At 50.7% G+C, this 17,224-nt stretch overlaps 1 protein-coding gene across 6 annotated transcripts; it reads right to left on the bottom strand.

The window, feature by feature from the left end:
* Positions 1 to 7,661: 7,661 nt before the first annotated feature.
* TBL2 (transducin beta like 2) lies at positions 7,662 to 16,625 on the bottom strand. Of its 6 annotated transcripts, XM_025379091.1 has the most exons (8): positions 16,250 to 16,446; positions 14,406 to 14,566; positions 12,681 to 12,811; positions 12,236 to 12,420; positions 11,618 to 11,769; positions 11,143 to 11,269; positions 9,172 to 9,324; positions 7,662 to 8,951 (listed from the first exon to the last, which is right to left on the bottom strand). In XM_025379091.1, exons 2-8 carry the CDS (start codon positions 14,434 to 14,436, stop codon positions 8,486 to 8,488), a joined length of 1,245 nt encoding a protein of 414 aa, XP_025234876.1. In that variant the 5' UTR covers positions 14,437 to 14,566; positions 16,250 to 16,446; the 3' UTR covers positions 7,662 to 8,485. The 6 variants fall into 6 exon arrangements, with proteins under 6 accessions (XP_025234876.1, XP_025234874.1, XP_025234879.1 ...); XM_025379089.1 differs by lacking the exon at positions 14,406 to 14,566 and having other exon boundaries at positions 16,250 to 16,625; XM_025379094.1 differs by lacking the exon at positions 14,406 to 14,566 and having other exon boundaries at positions 12,259 to 12,420; positions 16,250 to 16,453.
* Positions 16,626 to 17,224: the final 599 nt, after the last annotated feature.

Genomic DNA, 17,224 nt, shown 5'->3' with positions numbered 1-17,224 from the left:
CCCTTTACATACATACATATACATATATACATATACATATATATACATATACATATATACACACATATATATACATATACATATATACACACACACCTCTCTCTCTCTCTCTCTCCCTCCTCTCTCTCTCTCTCTCTCCTGTTAGTTGTGTCCCTCTAGAGAATCCTGACTAACAAAATCACTTAATATCCTCTTTTATTTTTCTGGCCAGGCGTGGTGACCCATACCTGTAATCCCAGCACTTTGGGAGGCTGAGGCGGGGGTGGATCATTTGAGGTCAGGAGTTCGAGACCAGCCTGGCCAACATGATGAAACCCCATCTCTACTAAAAAATTCAAAAATTAGTTGGATGTGGTGGCATGTGCCTGTAATTCCAGCTACTAGGGAGACTGAGGCAGGATAATCACTTGAACCTGGGAGGTGAAGGCTGCAGTGAGCAGAGATTGCACCACTGCACTCCAGCCTGGGAGACAGAGTGACTCTGTCTCAAAAAAAAAAAAAAAAAAAAAAAAGCCAGTTGATTAGCAACCTTAATTCCATCTGCTACTGTAATTCCCTGTTGGGGTATCACCCAACAAATTCCTGGTTTCCAAGGATTAGGATGTGGATATCTTTGGGGAATCATTATTCTGTTACCACATCATAGAAATCTGTCCACAACAGTGGAAAAACAAAGCATATGGTATATGTATACATATGTAAATATATATACACACATACAAACATATATATACACATATATACATATATACAAATATAGATGTTTAAGAGATGGGGTCTTGCTCTCTTGCCCAGGCTGGAGTGCAGTAGCAGAATCATAGGTCACTGCAGCCTTGAACTCCTGGGCTCAAGTGAGCCTCCTGCCTCAGCCTCTGGAGTAGCTGGAATTATAGGTGTGCGCTAACATGCCTGGCTAACTTTTTTGTAGCAATGCGGGGGGTCTCACTATGTTACCCAGTCTAGTCTTGAACTCTTGGCCTCAAGCAATCCTCTTGCCTTAGCCTCCCAAAGTGCTGAGATTGTAGGAATCAGCCATAAATGGGATTCCAGGCCAGCCATCTAGTGCTTTTGATTACTCAGAAACTGCACAGAATCCTGTTTCCAGCTGGCAGAAAAGAGAGTATGGAGAGCTTCAGGAGGGTTTTTGTTTGTTTGTTTGTTTGTTTGTTTTATTATTATATATACTTTTTGAGATGGAGTCTCGCTCTGCCACCCAGGCTGGAGTCCAGTGGCACGATCTTGGCTCACAGCAATCTCTGCCTCCCAGGTTCTGGGTTGAAGGGATTACTTTGCCTCAGCCTCCCAAGTAGCTGGGATTACAGGCACGTGCCTCCATGCCCAGCTAATTTTCTTTTTTTTCTTTTTTTTTTTTTTTTTTTGAGACGGAGTCTTACTCTGTCACCCAGGCTGGAATGCAGTGGCCGGATCTTAGCTCACTGCAAGCTCCACCTCCTGGGTTTACGCCATTCTCCTGCCTCAGCCTCCCTAGTAGCTGGGACTACAGGCACCCACCACCACGCCCAGCTAGTTTTTTTGGTATTTTTTTAGTAGAGACGGGCTTTCACTGTGTTAACCAGGATGGTCTCGATCTCCTGACCTCGTGATCCGTCCGTCTCGGCCTCCCAAAGTGCTGGGATTACAGGCTTGAGCCACCACGCCCGGCCCCAGCTAATTTTCGTATTTTTATAGAGATGGGGTTTTGCCATGTTGGCCAGGCTAGTCTCAAACTCCTGACCTCACGTGATCTGCCCGCCTCAGCCTCCCAAAGTGTTGGGATTACAGGCATGAGCCACCGAGGTTTTTAGAGGCAGCCCTCAGGAGGGTTTTTAGAGGCAGCTGGAGACTCAATGGATCACTTCTGCACACATTCCATTGGCCTGAAGTCATCAAAGGGTCGCACCTAACTGCAGGGAATCCTGGGACATGTAGTCCAGCTTTGTACCTAGGAAACCAAGAAGTGGAGTTGGGGAACACAGCACTCTTTGCCACTGTGGGCAAGTCCCTCACAGTCCTGGCACACTCAGTGAAGAAACGTGGGGTTGAGGAAATTTGGGGTGCAGCACATCAAGAAATTCACTTATGCCCGGGGTTCTTTTGTTTGCTTTTTGTTTTGCTTCTTATTCTAGAGATGCCCTAGGTTATAGATTACAAAAGCCTAAAAGTATGCAGGGCAGAGGCCATTATTAGGGTGAAATAAGGACTCAAGGGCCAGAGACCAACACAGTTATTACCATCATAATCATCACCTTCCACATCATCATCAACTTTATCATTTTGGGGGTTGTTGTTTGGTTGGTATTTTTCCTGCCTCTGGGCTGCCAAAGCAACTGAAACATACCTGGGATGTCAAACCTACTAGCTGGCTAGGCACAGTGGCTCATGCCTATAATCCCAGCACTTTGGGAGGCCAAGTTGGGCCAATGACTGCAGCCTCAACCTCCCAGTCTCAAGCAATCCTCCCATCTCAGCCTCCTGAGTAGCTGTGCCATCATATGCCCGACTTTTTTGTATTTATGTAGAGATGGGGTCTCCCTGTGTTTCCCAAGCTGGTCTTGAACTCCTGGACCCAAGTGACCCTCCTGCCTCAGCCTCCCAAAAGTGCTAGAATTACAGCTGTGAGCCACCACGCCCATCTGGCACTCTTTTATTTGTATTTTTTCAAGAGGTAGAGTCTCACTCTGTTGCTCAGGCTGGAGTGCAGTGGCATGATTGTGGCTCACTGCAGCCTCCAGCTCCTGGACTCAAGTGATCCTCCTGCCTCAGTCTCTCCAGTAGCCCAACAGCTGGGACTACAGGTGTGTGATGCCATGCCCAGCTAATTAAAAATTTTTTTTTGTAGAGATGGGGTCTCACTGAGTTACTCGAGCTGGTCTCAGACTCCTAGTCTCAAGTGATCCTCTCACCTTGGCTTCCCAAAGCCCTGGGATTATAAACATGAGCCACCCCGCCTAGCCCAGTTTTGGAACTTCGATCATCTCCTCACTTTGGAACCATTAGTCCCTGGGAGAGTCACACTGAAGTGTATAAACTCACAAGATGCAGTGGCCTTGGAAAGTAATAGAATGATTTCTGCTGCCAATGCAACTGCGTGGTGGATGCATAAATGGTGGTCAAAGTGAGCTCATTCTCTGTTGGGCAATCACTGTACAGGTTCATCTTATTAGTCAACAAATTGTAGTGGCTACTGTGTGCTCACTTGCATGGGTGCAACAGAAAGAGGGACAAGGCAGATTCCTAACACTATAAACTCCCTGCCCTCAAGGAGCTTATTTTCTGGATGGCAAGGTCAGAGGCTCTGTGGGGTCACACTAGGAACCAGCTTGAGCTCTGTACTCAGACCCAGAGTTGAATTCCTGCTTGCCACTTAACCTCCACAAACCTCAGTTTTTCCAATGGGGATAATAATTGCTATTTCACAAGAGCTGCTATGAAGTGAAAGTGAAAGAGTATGTGTCACGGGAGGCTATCGTTAATGCTTTCAATATATCATGTTACTGATTTTTTTCTAAGAGACAGGGTCTCGCTGTGTTGTCCAGGCTGTGATCATAGCTCACTGCAGCTTTGAACTCCTGGGCTCAAGCAGTCCTCCCACTGCAGCCTCCGGAGAGGCTGGGACTACAAGTGTCCATCACCATGCCCAACTTTTTTTTTTTTTTTTTGTAGACAGCGAGTCTGAGTATGTTGCTCAGGCTGGTCTTGAACTCCTGGCCTCAAGTAATTCCCCTGCCTCGGCCTCCCAAGGTGTCAGGATTACTGGTGTGAGCTACCACTCCCAGTATCTGTTATTTAATGAATGAATTTTAAGTTCCAGGGTACATCTGCAGGATGTGCAGGTTTGTTACATAGGTAAATGTGTGCCATGGTGGCTTGCTGCACCTATCAACCCATCACCTAAGTATTAAGCCCAGCATACAATAGCTATTATTCCCGATGTTCTCCCTCCCCCCGCACCCCCAACAGGCCTCAGTGTGTGTTGCCCCCTCTCTGTGTCCATGTGTTCTCATCGTTCAGCTCCCACTTATAAGTGAGAACATGTGGTGTTTGGTTTTCTGTTCTTGGGTTTGCTAAGGCTAATGACCTCCAGCTCCTTCCATGTCCCTGCAAAGGACATGATCTTGTTCCTTTTTCTGGCTGCACAGTATTCCGTGGTATATATGTACCACATTTTCTTTATCCAGTCTATCATTGATGGTCACTTGGGTTGATTCCATGTCTTTGCTATTCTGAATAGTGCGGCAATGAACATTACATAGGAATTGCACATTAATTGTAGAAAACACAGATAACACAGAAACAAAACTTTTTGTGCCTTTCCCAAGATGTCAGTCTCTGAAATGTGACTTTACTGGAGTAGCAATAATTGTGAAAACATGTCCGTATGCAAGACACTATCCAGGGCTTCAAGTTATCACAGCTAAGCAAATTAGACAGTTGGTTTCCCTGATGCACCCAAGTGTTGGATGCAGGTGGTGGAAGACCCACTTGCATCCAACTCCCAGGAAAGTAGCCAGAAGGAGGGTGGACTGCACTGAGGAAGGAAGACTCCCTGGGAAGCGGCAGGCCACTGTTGAGATGGCACCACCATCTTAATCTGTGTATTGCATGGTTTAAATGACTGCAAGCCCCAGCCTGGGCAACATAGTGAGACTCCCATCTCTACACAAGACAGACAGGTGTGATGGCATACGCCTGTGATCCTAGCTACTTGGGAGGCTGAGGTGAGAGGATCACTTGAGCCCAGGAGGTCGAGGCTGCAGTGAGCCATGATGGCACCACTGCACTCCAGTCTAGATGACGGAGTGAGACTCCATCTCTAAAACAAACAGAACACCAAAATAGGCTATACACCACCATTTAAAATATTTCCCCAACTCTTTATTTTGAAAAATTTCACACCCACAGATGTTGAAATTGTAATTATGACATGAATACTGCCTTCACATGCAGGATTTTTGATTTAAAACAAACAAACAAAAATTGGTAGCCTCTGCTCTATGTTAATATCCAGACACCTTCTCTGTGTTTACAAGAGAAGCTTGAGTGAGGGTACTTTCTGTTCTCAGAAGTCTGTGGAATGATTTTTTTTTTTTTTTTTTTTTTTTTTTTTGAGACGGAGTCTCACTCTGTCGCCCAGGCTGGAGTGCAGTGGCTGGATCTCAGCTCACTGCAAGCTCCGCCTCCCGGGTTCATGCCATTCTCCTGCCTCAGCCTCCCGAGTAGCTGGGACTACAGGCGCCCGCCACCTCGCCCGGCTGGTTTTTTGTATTTCTTAATAGAGACGGGGTTTCACCGTGTTAGCCAGGATGGTCTCGATCTCCTGACCTCGTGATCCGCCCGTCTCGGCCTCCCAAAGTGCTGGGATTACAGGCTTGAGCCACCGCGCCCGGCCTGGAATGATTTTTTGGTAGTGTTTTCTCTTGTCTCACTGAAACTCAACACGGCAAGGTGGGCAGCATAGGATTCATTCTCATTTTACAGATGAGGAAACAAGCTCAGAGAGTTCAACAGATCTACCTGCTCTCAAGTCAACAGGTGACCCAGCTGGAACTGGAACTTAAGACATCTGACTTCAGTAACAACATTCTACCGCCACTTCCTGTCCTGCATACACAAGGGGAGTAATGCCAGAGCTGCTTCTAAGAACAGGTGTGCAAAGGAAGTATTTTAGTCTCATTCTTCCGACAATTGCCGAGGAAATACTCCTCAGGCCTTATGTGCACAGCATTGCCAGCAGTCTGTGGTTAGGAACATACAAAACCACAATGGAGACTGCGAGTGGGAAGATGCACAGAGAAGATACTGGGAGGTCTGTGGCTTGCCCCCGGCTTGAGTTTCACATTGATTGAGTGCTTACACTGTCCCAGGTACTGTGCCTGGATCACAGAGCTGACAGTGAGACGGTCCAGGAGTCTGCCCGGTGGTGCTCTCATTCCAGTGGGTTCAACAGTGAACCAGAAGCTGCCAATAAGAAGAGTGCTGGACTGCATCAGGCCTACCTTGGTGTTTTGTTTGGTCCAGATAGTGTTTGTTTATTCATTTATTTATTTAAGTTGCTCACTTCTAGCTTCTGTAAAGCAGACAATTTCTGCTGGATTCCTGAATAAGTAGCAGCCACCCCCGACCCCGCGGGCAGGACACAAGCCCTCCAGCTCACTTCTGTCCCCACTTTCTACTACACCCAGGTAACTGACCCCATTCACAGAGTTACGGTACCCATCTGACGTCCATAGCATTTAGATGGGGGACAAAGCCAGGTTACATAGGACCTTGCAGGCCATGGTAAGAGTTTTGGATTAAAAAAGTGTTTTTGGCTGGGCACGATGGCTCACGCCTGTAATCCCAGCACTTGAGGAGGCCAAGGAGGGTGGATTACTTGAAGTCAGGAGTTCGAGACCAGCCTGGCCAACATCATGAAACCCTGTCTCTACTAAAAGCACAAAAATTAGTCAGGTATGGTGGCGCATGCCTGTAATCCCAGCTACTCTGGAGGCTGAGGCAGGAGAATCACTTGAACCTGGGAGGCAGCAGTTGTAGTGAGCTAAGACTGTGCCACTGTACTCCAGCATGGGCAACACAGTGAGACTCTCAAAAAAAAAAAAAAAAAAATTGTTTTTACTATTTTTGGTTTAGAAAAAAAATTCTTTTGGATTTTATCCCAAGTGTGATGGGAAGCCTTGGGGGGTTTTAACTAGGGAATAATGTGATCTGGTTCACATTTTCAAAAGATCACTCTGCTATATAGAAAAGTAATGAGGTAACAGAGGAAGCAGGAAGATCCATTAGGAAGCCATATTATAGTGGCCCACTAGGTGACAGTGGCCAGAACCAGGATGGTAACAGAAAAGATGGAGAGAAGCAACAGCCTCAGGATGTCACCTGGAGTGTAACCAAAAGGATGTTCTGGTGGACGGACGACGGCAGTGGTGGTGGGACAGAGGGGATAATCAGTGGTGAGTCATCAAGGATAACTCCAAGACTATGGCTTGTTCCAACATTGAGAGGTGAGAGGTCAGGGGCGACCAGGGAAGGTCGTAGTTTTCATGAGAGAGACCAAGAGTTTGACTTGGGATAAATAAATTTTGCCTACACTCAAGTCTTCCCAGATACCTCATTTCCCTTATCTGCCACATCCAGCCTTCAAATTCACAAATTTAAACTTCTCAATACTGAATCTCTTTTTTTTTTTTTTTTTTTGAGACGGAGTCTGGCTCTGTCGCCCGGGCTGGAGTGCAGTGGCCGGATCTCAGCTCACTGCAAGCTCCGCCTCCCGGGTTTACGCCATTCTCCTGCCTCAGCCTCCCGAGTAGCTGGGACTACAGGCGCCCGCCACCTTGCCCGGCTAGTTTTTTGTATTTTTTAGTAGAGACGGGGTTTCACCATGTTAGCCAGGATGGTCTCGATCTTCTGACCTCGTGATCCGCCCGTCTCGGCCTCCCAAAGTGCTAGGATTACAGGCTTGAGCCACCGCGCCCGGCCAATACTGAATCTCTTAACGAATGTACCCCTTCAACTTCAATACCCATTGCCTCTGTCCTGCTCTGGTCCTCTCTTTCCTTGACGTATACAACAGTAGCTATGAATAAACTACACAAAGCACTTAATAAGGGCGTATCTCTCTCTCCCACCAGCCATCTTTGATGGCAGAAACCATGTCTTATTCATATTTAATCTCCAGCACGTATTTATTCGGGCACAGAGTAGGCACTCAAATATCTGATGAACTGAAAAGAGGTCTCCTTCAACAGGATATAATCTCCCGAAGAGAGGACTCCCAACCATACAAAATGTATGATCAAGTCCCAAAAAACTTTGCCTTCCCAAGGAATGTGTTTGTAATTTGATTTTGAAGCACACTGGTTCCCACTTTTACCACTTTAATGGCACTGGACAATAGTACTACTCTTTTCCACTTTTCTTCTACACCTAGGGACTTGATACTCTCTTAGCCTCACATCATCTTTGCAAGGAGGTCACAGAGAGGATTATTCTCCATCTTACAAACAGAACTGAGGCCCAGAAGGAAATCCCTTAGTATCTTTTTGATGGAGCACAATTCTGTGATAGGAAGCTATCCCAGTCTCCCATCCTTGCAAAATTGCTGCTTAGTACTCAAGTGTTCTCTAGGTTGTTCTGGAACATTTACAGACTTCTTTGGGTGTGAGGATGTGCTGCCACAAGGCCAAAAATCATGTTCTCTGTCTGTCTCCTCTCTCTACCACTCTCCTCAGCGCCGGGTGGGAATAGATTCTACCCACTGGGCCTGGGAGGAAGAAAAGCACCTTGGTCACTAGTCGGGGAGGAGTCACAGCCAGCAAGAAGAGATCTAAGTAGACAAGAGTAGTTTCAATGGGAAGAAGCGAGGCCACCAGTAAGAAAACCAGGAGACTGCTTCTGAAAGGCTTCCACCTGGGAGGAAAGGTGGCAGCAGCGCTGGGAGGAGGCCAGATCCCTCCTCCTCAATCCTCTGCGCTGGGCCCTCCCAGAGTCACTTCTTCAGGGCACCCAGGCTCTTCAGGGTCTCTTGGGCCTGGGTCAGCTTCTGCTGCAGCCTCTGGCGGGTACTGTCGGTGGAGGCCCGCTTCAGGTGGCCCTGCATCTCCTCCACAATGGCCCGGTGGCCAGGAGTGTTGTGAAAGAGCCGCACAGCCCGGTCCCCACAGGATGCCAGAAAGCGGCCAGTGATGTCAAAGGACAAGTCGGTGATACACTCACCATGGACCCGCTCAAAGCACTCCTCTTTCTCGCCCCGCCGGGTATTGTAGAGATGAATACTGCTGCCACTGGCCAAGGCCAAGACCTGGGCATCGGGGGAGAGGGCCAGGCGGCACGGTGCGGCGCCCGCCGCCTCTTCAAAGCGGCCTGTCCTCAGCAAGTAGGGGTCCTGCTGCTTCTTGTATTCCACATCTGTGTCCCACAGTTTCCATGTACCATCCTTGGAGACAGAAGCCATCCTGCAGCACAGAAAATCACAGCTCATGCCCCAACACACCCTGGCAGGGTAAGTACGGGCCCAACTTGAGCAGCTCCAGCTAGGAAGCTAAGTCAGCTTCCTGCTGAGGGCCAGGCACCCCACCCGCTTCAGAGCCATGGCACAAACAGGCAGAAGGACCCTGGTTGTCGAGAGAGGCCAAGAGCCACTGGTCAGACAGACATGTGAGCAGACTCACTCACCTCCGCGAGTCGTTGGAGAAAGCAAATGAGCGCACAGCCGCGGAGTGGCCCTTGAGTTCGAAGGCTCGCACCACCTCCTGGAACTCCCCCTTCTTTCCAAAGCAGACTTCCCAAACCTTCACATCCGGGGTGAAGCCACACGAAGCTACAAATCTGCCATACAATCCAGGAGCCTTTAAAACTTCATTTTGGGAGCATGTTGTTCCTGTAAACCCCCTCAATGTCTTTCCTGAGAAAGTTGATAACCTCATATCTGGATAATACAAACCTTTAAAGAGTTATTTTGGCTGGGCATGGTGGCTCATGCCTGTAATCCCAGCATTTTGGGAGGCTGAGGTGGGTGGATCACCTGAGGTCAGGAGTTCGGAGACCAGCCTGGCCAACGTGGCGAAACCTCATCTCTACTAAAAATACAAAATTAGCCAGGCGTGGTGGCACGTGCCTATAGTCCCACCTACTGGGAAGGCTGAGGTGGGAGAATCACTTGAACCTGGCAGGTGGAGGTTGCAGTGAGCTGAGATTGTACCACTGCACTCCAGCCTGGGCAACAGAGCAAGACTCCATCTCAGAAAAAAACAAAAAACAAAAAAGGCCATGTGCGGTGGCTCACACCTGTAATCCCAGCACTTTGGGAGGCCCAGGCAGGCAGATCGCTTGACGTCGGGAGTTTGAGACCAGCCTGACCAACATGGAGAAACCTCGCCTCTACTAAAAATAAAAAATTAGCTGGGTGTAGTGGTGCATGCCTGTAATCCCAGCTACTTGGGGCAGGCTGAGGCAGGAGAATCGCTTGAACCTGGGAGGTGGAGGTTGCGGTGAGCCAAGATCGTGCCATTGCACTCCAGCCTAAGCAACATGAGCGAAACTCCATCTCAAAAAACAAACGAACAACAACAAAAAAGTTCTTTTGGCCTGGCGCGGTGGCTCAAGCCTGTAATCCCAGCACTTTGGGAGGCCGAGACGGGCGGATCACAAGGTCAGGAGATCGAGACCATCCTGGCTATCACGGTGAAACCCCGTCTCTACTAAAAAATACAAAAAACTAGCTGGGCGAGGTGGCGGGCGCCTGTAATCCCAGCTACTTGGGAGGCTGAGGCAGGAGAATGGCGTGAACCTGGAAGGCGGACCTTGCAGTGAGCTGAGATCCGGCCACTGCACTCCAGCCTGGGCGACAGAGCGAGACTCCGTCTCAAAAAAAAAAAAAAAAAGGTTCTTTTATGTATGTGACCTCGGTTTATCCTCTAGCCTTGTTTTAAGACATGTAACATCCCCCACAAAGTGGCTTGGTGCAGTGGCTCATGCCTGTAATTCTAGCACTTTGGGAGGTCGAGGCAAGAGGATCACTTGAGGCCAGGAGTTCATAGTGAGAACCAGGAGTTCACTGGGCAACATAGTGAGACCCCACCTCAACAAAAAATACAAAAATTAGCCAGGTGTGGTAGTGTGCGCCTGTAGTCCCAGCTACTCGGGAGGATAAGGTGGGAGGATGGCCTGAGTCTGGGAGGTCAAGGCTACAGTGAGCTGTGATCGCACCACTGCACTCCTGCCTGGGCGAGGGTGAAACCCTGTCTCAACAAACAAACAAACAAAAACCAAAAATTAGCTGAGTACAGTGGCATGTGCCTAAAGTTCCAGCTACTCAAGAGGCTGAGGTGGGAGGATCACTACGATCCAGGAGTTTGAGGCTGCAGTGAGCTATGATCGCACCACTGTGCTCCAGCCTGGGTGACAGAGTGAGACTAATTTTCTCAAAAACAAAAACACTAAAGATGAAGAAATAGTGACTAAGGACATGGGGTGACCTGCATGAAATCCCGTTACTCCAAGCGGGGAGAACTGAGACTTGAAGCTCGGGCTCCTGACCCCACCCCGTATGCTCTTCCCAAGCGATGAAGCTGACTCTCTGTTCTGGGCCTGCTCCCCAGCCCCAGCCTCTTGTGGTCCCAGATGCCAATGCCCCTCCTTGCCCACCTGCCACAGGGAGACACAGCAGCATGTGTGTTGTTCATCTGGTTGGTGTTGATGGTAGACAGCACTTGACCCTTCAGGCTCCAGATGAGGACAGTGGTGTCACTGGAGGCAGTCATGATAAACTTCCCTGAGCGGGAAGGGAGTGATGTGGGCCACGGGCAGTGACCTGACCAACTGTCATTCTCCAAAGACACTTACAAGGCCTCTGCTGCCTGAAGTATACATGTCTCCTCCCAGGCCAAGGGTCACTACAGACAAGGACTCTGCTGAAGACTGTGGCCCTCCCCCGCCTTCCCTAGGGACCTGGTGTGGCCCAGGGACTCCAGGGGAGCACACAGCCAGGCTGTTTAGAGCCAGGGCCCCCTGTCCCTCTCAGGTTGAGCAGAACTTTCAGGCAGCATTAACTGATTGAGGAAACAGAACTGGATCTTTCCTTCACGCTTTGGGCAGGCGCCACCCTCTGAATGCATCTTACCTGTGTTAGCAATTCCAACGTCGATGACAGGCGCCTTGTGCTTTTTAGGGAAGTCCTCTGGGGTGGCTGTGAAGGTATAGCCCCCATCCTCCCGCTTGGTCATCTTGAAGACACGGAGAGTGTCCCCGTTGGCCAGCCAGACGATAAAGGCTCTAGAGACAGGTAGCAGACAAGTCACTCTCTCACTAGACAAAGAGGCTCTGTGTTCCTGGTCCTGTGCTGGGTTCTGGGGGAAGTCAAGATCTCCCCTCATGCCCCACAGTCTAGCCTTACAACATAAGCCCCTGGTTCCAAATCTTATAAAACTCCTCAAAAGGTAAGATTCCCATTGCTTTGACTTCTTTAGTTTCTCTCTAGGGTTTAGAAACCAAGGCTCATCTGGAAGCCAGGCCAAGTTATTTCCAGGTAGGAAAAGACCTCCCCCCGTTTCCTTGCTGTATAGCAGCACAGACCTCCAGGGAGCCCCAGGCAGCGTGCAAACTATGTGGATGTTCTTTCTGGCACCCCAAGGGAGGCCCTGGGTCCGGGTCCCTCCTCGCCACCTCAAAGCAGATATGGGAAGGCCAATGCCTGGGACTGGGCCTCTTCAGGCAAACCTGAGGCTCCATCCTGTCCCACCTGCAGTCAGGGCTGAAGCGCACCAGGGTGGCATGGTCCAGCTCCACGTTGGCTCTCATGCTGCGGTGCTCTCGCTGCAAAAAGTCCTTGGTGCTCCAGATGCGGATGGTGCGATCATCTGCACAGGTGGCCAGGTATTTGCCATTGCTGCTAAAGTCCATGCAAGATATGTTCCCGCTGTGGCTCTAGGGAAAGGGTGGCAGGAAGTGTGAATAGGAGCTCCTTGGGTAGATGGGGAAGCCAAACCTGGAACCAGGGAGATGGGGCCCCGTTGCCTGGATTAACAGCAAGCTGAGGTTGGGCTGCGATGAGAGGGGACAGAATTAAGCATCCCCGCTGATTCTGATCAGAGGCAGGAGGGTCTATAACATGCACGGAATACTACAGAGGAAAAGCCTGTGGGTCTGAGTCTTAGAGTGCGCACTGCGCTGGGTACCCCGCGTACCTTCAGAGCTGCAGCCAGGAGGCGGTGGGTGAAATTGTGTTGTTGAGGCTTCTCCTTCCGAATCCGCTGATACTGTTTCTGCTTCTTGGATCCTGAGGATTTGTCAGGTGGAAATCCATTTGCTTTTTGGCCTATAAGGAAGGGCCATGTTGTTCTCCAGTTACTCACTGATAAGCATTCGCTGCCCATCTATGATTAGCCAGGCACTGAGTGGAACAGCAGGAGATTAACCGGACATGGCCCTTGTCTTCAGGAGGAGAGTGAGTGTGATATGGGCAAAAACAGAGGCTTGGCTGGCTGGGTATGGTGGCTCATGCCTGTAATCCCAACGCTTTGGGAGGCTGAGGCAGGAGGATCACTTGAGCCCAGGAGTTCGAGGCTGCAGTGAGCTATGATCACAACACTACTACTGCACTCCATCCTGAGTGACAGAGTGAGACCCTGTCAAACAGAAAACAAAAGCAAAACAGATGCTTTGCAATCAGACCTGGGTTTGGATTCCGTCTCTAATACTGACTGACTTTGAGGAGACTGTTTACAGTAAGTCCATAGAGCACCTTCATGTAAAGTGGAAAAGGCATACTCTCTGGGTAGGGTAATGCTGCTGGGTGGGTACACAGCACGGCCAGTGGAGCGTGGATCCTTGGCCAGACATCCCTACGTAGGGAGTAATGTGCACAACTGTCTCTAGTGGCCCTGCTTTGGGCAAGTTAGTGAATTGCTCTGGACCTTAGTTTTTTTTTTTTTTTTTTTCTTCTTTTCTTTCTTTCTTTTTTTTGGAGACAGAGTCTTGCTCTGTCACCCAGGCTGGAGTGCAGTGGCATGATCTCTGCTCACTGTAGCCTCTGCCTCCCGGGTTCAAGCAATTCTCCTGCCTCAGCCTCCCAAGTAGCTGGAATTATGGGCGTGCACCACCATACCCATCTAATTTTTTGGTTTTTTTTAGTAGAGATGGTGTTTCACCATGATGGCAAGGCTGGTCTCCAACTCCTCACCTCAAGTGATCTGCCTGCCTTGGCCTCCCAAGGTGCTGGGATTATAGGTGTGAGCCACTGTGTCTGGCCCAACCTTGGTTTTCTTAAAGAGAGGTTGAGAGCTGGGCACGGTGGCTCATGCCTGTGATCCCAGCACTTTGGGAGGCTGAGGTGGGAGGATTGCTTGAGCTCAGGAGTTGGAGACCAGCCTGGTTAACAGAGTGACACCCCGTCTCTACAGAAAACTTTAATTAGCTGGGAATGGTGGCATGCGCCTGTGGTCCCAGCTATTCGGAGGCTGAGGAGGGAAAATTGCTTGAGCCCAGGAGTTCGAATGCAGTGATCACGCCACTGTATTCCGGCCTGGGGAACGGAATGAGATTCTGTCTCAAAAAAGATATAAATAAATAAAAATAAGGGAGATTGAATTGGATGAGATATCTAAAAAATGACAAGCAAAAGTACCAAACACAAGCATTAAAGGCTTTACGGAGGCTGGGCGTGGTGGCTCACGCCTGTAATCCCAGCACTTTGGGAGGCTGAGGCAGCTGGATCATCTTGATGCCCAGGAGTTCCAGACCAGCCTGGCCAACATGGTGAAACCCCGTCTCTACTAAACATACAAAAATTAGCCGGCGCAGTGGCAGGCGCCTGCAATCCCAGCTACTTAGGAGGCTGAGGCAGGAAAATCGCTTGAACCCAGGAGGTGGAGGTTGCAGTGAGCCCAGATTGCATCACTGCACTCCAGCACCCAAAAGAACTCGGGGTGGAGAAGTCAACATCTGTTGAGCCCTGTGCTGGAGAGTGGAGCCAGTCACTTTTGCATAAGATACTTAACTGAGTCACAAAGCTAGCATGTGTTAAATGACTGCAGATGCTCCCCAATTCCAACAGGAAAAAAGCTCCTGAGCCCTGCATACAAACAGAGCCACAATCTGTCCTCTGCTTCCTTCTCTCCAGGCTTGTCTAACAAGCCCCCCTCCTCACACTTAAGTCATACCAAATGCTGTTTGGGGACTCCTTGCCTGCTCGGGTATTGCCATTGGCAGGAATGTCTTTTTTCCTTGGCTTTGTGGCAAACTCTTATTCTAGAACCATCCTTTGAGACCCCACACTACCTCATGTGCCCCTATTCTCAGTAATGATTTCTCTAACAACCACCTCCCCAGTAAAAGAGCAGGGCTGGGCGGGGAACAGTGGTTCATGCCTATAATCCCAGCACTTTGGGAGGCCAAGGCAGGCAGATCATGAGGTCAGGAGATCGAGACCATCCTGGCTAACACGGTGAAACCCCGTCTCCACTAAAAAATACAAAAAATTAGCCGGGCGTGGTGGTGGACGCTTGTAGTCCCAGCTACTCAGGAGGCTGAGGCAGGAGAATGGCATGAGCCTGGGAGGCGGAACTCGCAGTGAGCCAAGATCGCGCCACTGCACTCCAGCCTGGGAGGCAGAGCAAGACTCCGTCTCAAAAAAAAAAAAAAAAAAAAAAAGGAGCAGGGCTGGCTGGGCACAGCGGTTCACACCTGTAATCCCAGCACTTCTGGAGGCCAGGACGAGTGGATCACCTGAGGTCAGGAGTTCGAGACCAGTCTGACCAACGTGGCGAAATCCCGTGTCTACTAAATATACAAAAATTCCTCAGGCCTGGTGGTGTGTGCCTGTAGTCCCAGCTACTCGGGAGGCAGAGGCAGAAGAATTGCTGGAACCCAGGAGGCGGAGGTTGCAGTGAGCCAAGATCCTGCCACTGTACTCCAGCCTGGGCAAGAAGAGCGAAACTCTGTCTCAAACATAAAAAGAGCAGGGCTGCCCATTCCCTCGCTGGTGTTTCCCGTTTCCAGTACTAACCTCTTCTATGAAACTTTTCAGAGACAGGCTCTTGCTGTCACCTGGGCTGGAGTGCAGTGGCGCGATTGATCACAGCTCACTGCAGCCTTGAACTCCTGGACTCACGCCACCCTCCTGCCTCGGCCTCCCATGGAGCTGGGACTACAGGGGCGTGCACAACCACACCCAGCTAATTTTTCGTAGAGATGGAGTCTTGCTATGTTGCTCAGGCTGGTCTCAAACTCCTGGGCTCAAGCGATCTCCCTGCCTCGGCCTCCCAAAGTCCTGAGAATACAGGCGTGAGCCACCGCGCCTGGCCTCAATGAAACTTATTTCACTATTTTTCACTTACATGTTTAGGTGTTCATCATGCAGATGTACTTCTCCTTTACCGGACTCCTTATAGAAAAAGACCCCAAAGCCTATCACAGGGTCATAGATGCCCAGCAAATGCTGCTGCACATCACAGAATTGGTGCTTTTTCTGAGATCGCTGAAGAGTTTACGGTGCTCTCCTGGCCACACCGGGGACGGCCTAGCCTCGGCCACGGTGAAAGTCGCAGCGCGGGGCCCAGGTTGGAGCCAGTCCTGCCCCAGGGGGTGCGCCTAGCCCGGCGAGGCGGGCCCTCGTCTCTGGAAGCGAAGCTCACGTCACCAGAGGAGAAACTGAGGCCCATGGAGTCGCCGAGCCCCAAAAGCCGCGGGCCCAAACCACAGGTCGGACCACGAGGAGGTCACGCGGGTCGCCCCCACCCGACCCGGCCCCACTTACAGGCGGGCCTGCCGCTCCTCTCCTCCGCGCGCAGCCACCCCCGCGCTACCGCCGCGGTCGCCATCAGGGCCAGCAGCCCAAGCAACACCGACAGCCCCATGAACTCCGGCATCTGCGAGAGCTCCATGTTGGCGGGGCCACTGCCACCTCAGCCAGTGAGTACGCGGGCGCCCGCACGGCTCTGCGGAGTCGCGCACGCACGCGGGGGCGGGGCCTGGCCGTTGAGGCGCCTCGAGCGGCGGGGCCTGGCCGTTAGAGCGTCTCAACGGGTGGGGCCCAGCTGTTGGGGCGCTAGAGGGGCGGGGCCTGACTGTTAGCGCGCCTCGAGGGGCGGGGCCTGATTGTTAGCGCTCCTTGAAGGCGGAGCCTGGCCGTTAGAGCGTCTCGAGGAGAGGAACCTGGTTATTAAAGCGCCTCGAGGGGCGGAGCCTGGGTTAGAGCGTCTCGAGGGGCGGGGCCTGGAGTTAGAGAACGTCTCCAGGGGCGGGGCCTGGAGTTAGAGTATCTCCAAGCGCGGAGCCTAGTTATTAGAGCGCCTCGAGATGCGGAGCCTGGAGTTAGAGAGTCTCGAGGGGCGGGGCTGGGTTGTTAGCGCGTCTCAAGGGGCAGAACCCGGAGGTAGAGCGTCTCGAGGGGCGGGGCCTGGAGGTAGAACATCTCGAGGGGCGAGGCCCGATTACTTGGTACGTTTCGAGGGGCGGGTCGCCTGGCGGTTGAGGTTGCAGAACCGCGGAGGGCGGAGGAAGGCGGGATTTGCAACCCCTGTTCACGCCTCCTCCTGAGGAACTCACTGATAATTGTTTATTAAAGGCGTTATTCCAGCCATCACCACACTGGATCCTCTCAAGGAAGCGGGCGGGGATTATTATTACCATTTAACGAACAGGAAACTCAGCATCAGCGAAAGATGAGACGGGCTTTTCCTTTTTTTTTTTTTTTTTTTTTTTTTTTTTTTTTTTTTTTTGTGGGGGTTCT

The sequence above is a fragment of the Theropithecus gelada genome, chromosome 3 (genome assembly GCF_003255815.1).
Source record: "Theropithecus gelada isolate Dixy chromosome 3, Tgel_1.0, whole genome shotgun sequence".
NCBI classification, from domain to species: Eukaryota; Metazoa; Chordata; class Mammalia; order Primates; family Cercopithecidae; genus Theropithecus; species Theropithecus gelada.
The sequence above is the reverse complement of the archived record's forward strand: the minus strand, read 5'-3'. Positions and strand labels throughout refer to the sequence as shown.

What these genes read in the sequence shown, in the direction of transcription:
- TBL2 (XM_025379089.1), bottom strand. Translation starts at nt 16,376, where the DNA reads ATGGAGCTCTCGCAGATGCCGGAGTTCATGGGGCTGTCGGTGTTGCTT. An exon ending in CGCTTCAGCCCTGACTGCAG is followed by an intron (nt 11,770 to 12,235) that starts GTGGGACAGGAT and finishes ACCTGTCTCTAG; the next exon opens with AGCCTTTATCGTCTGGCTGG. An exon ending in TTCTCCAACGACTCGCGGAG is followed by an intron (nt 8,952 to 9,171) that starts GTGAGTGAGTCT and finishes TCTGTGCTGCAG; the next exon opens with GATGGCTTCTGTCTCCAAGG.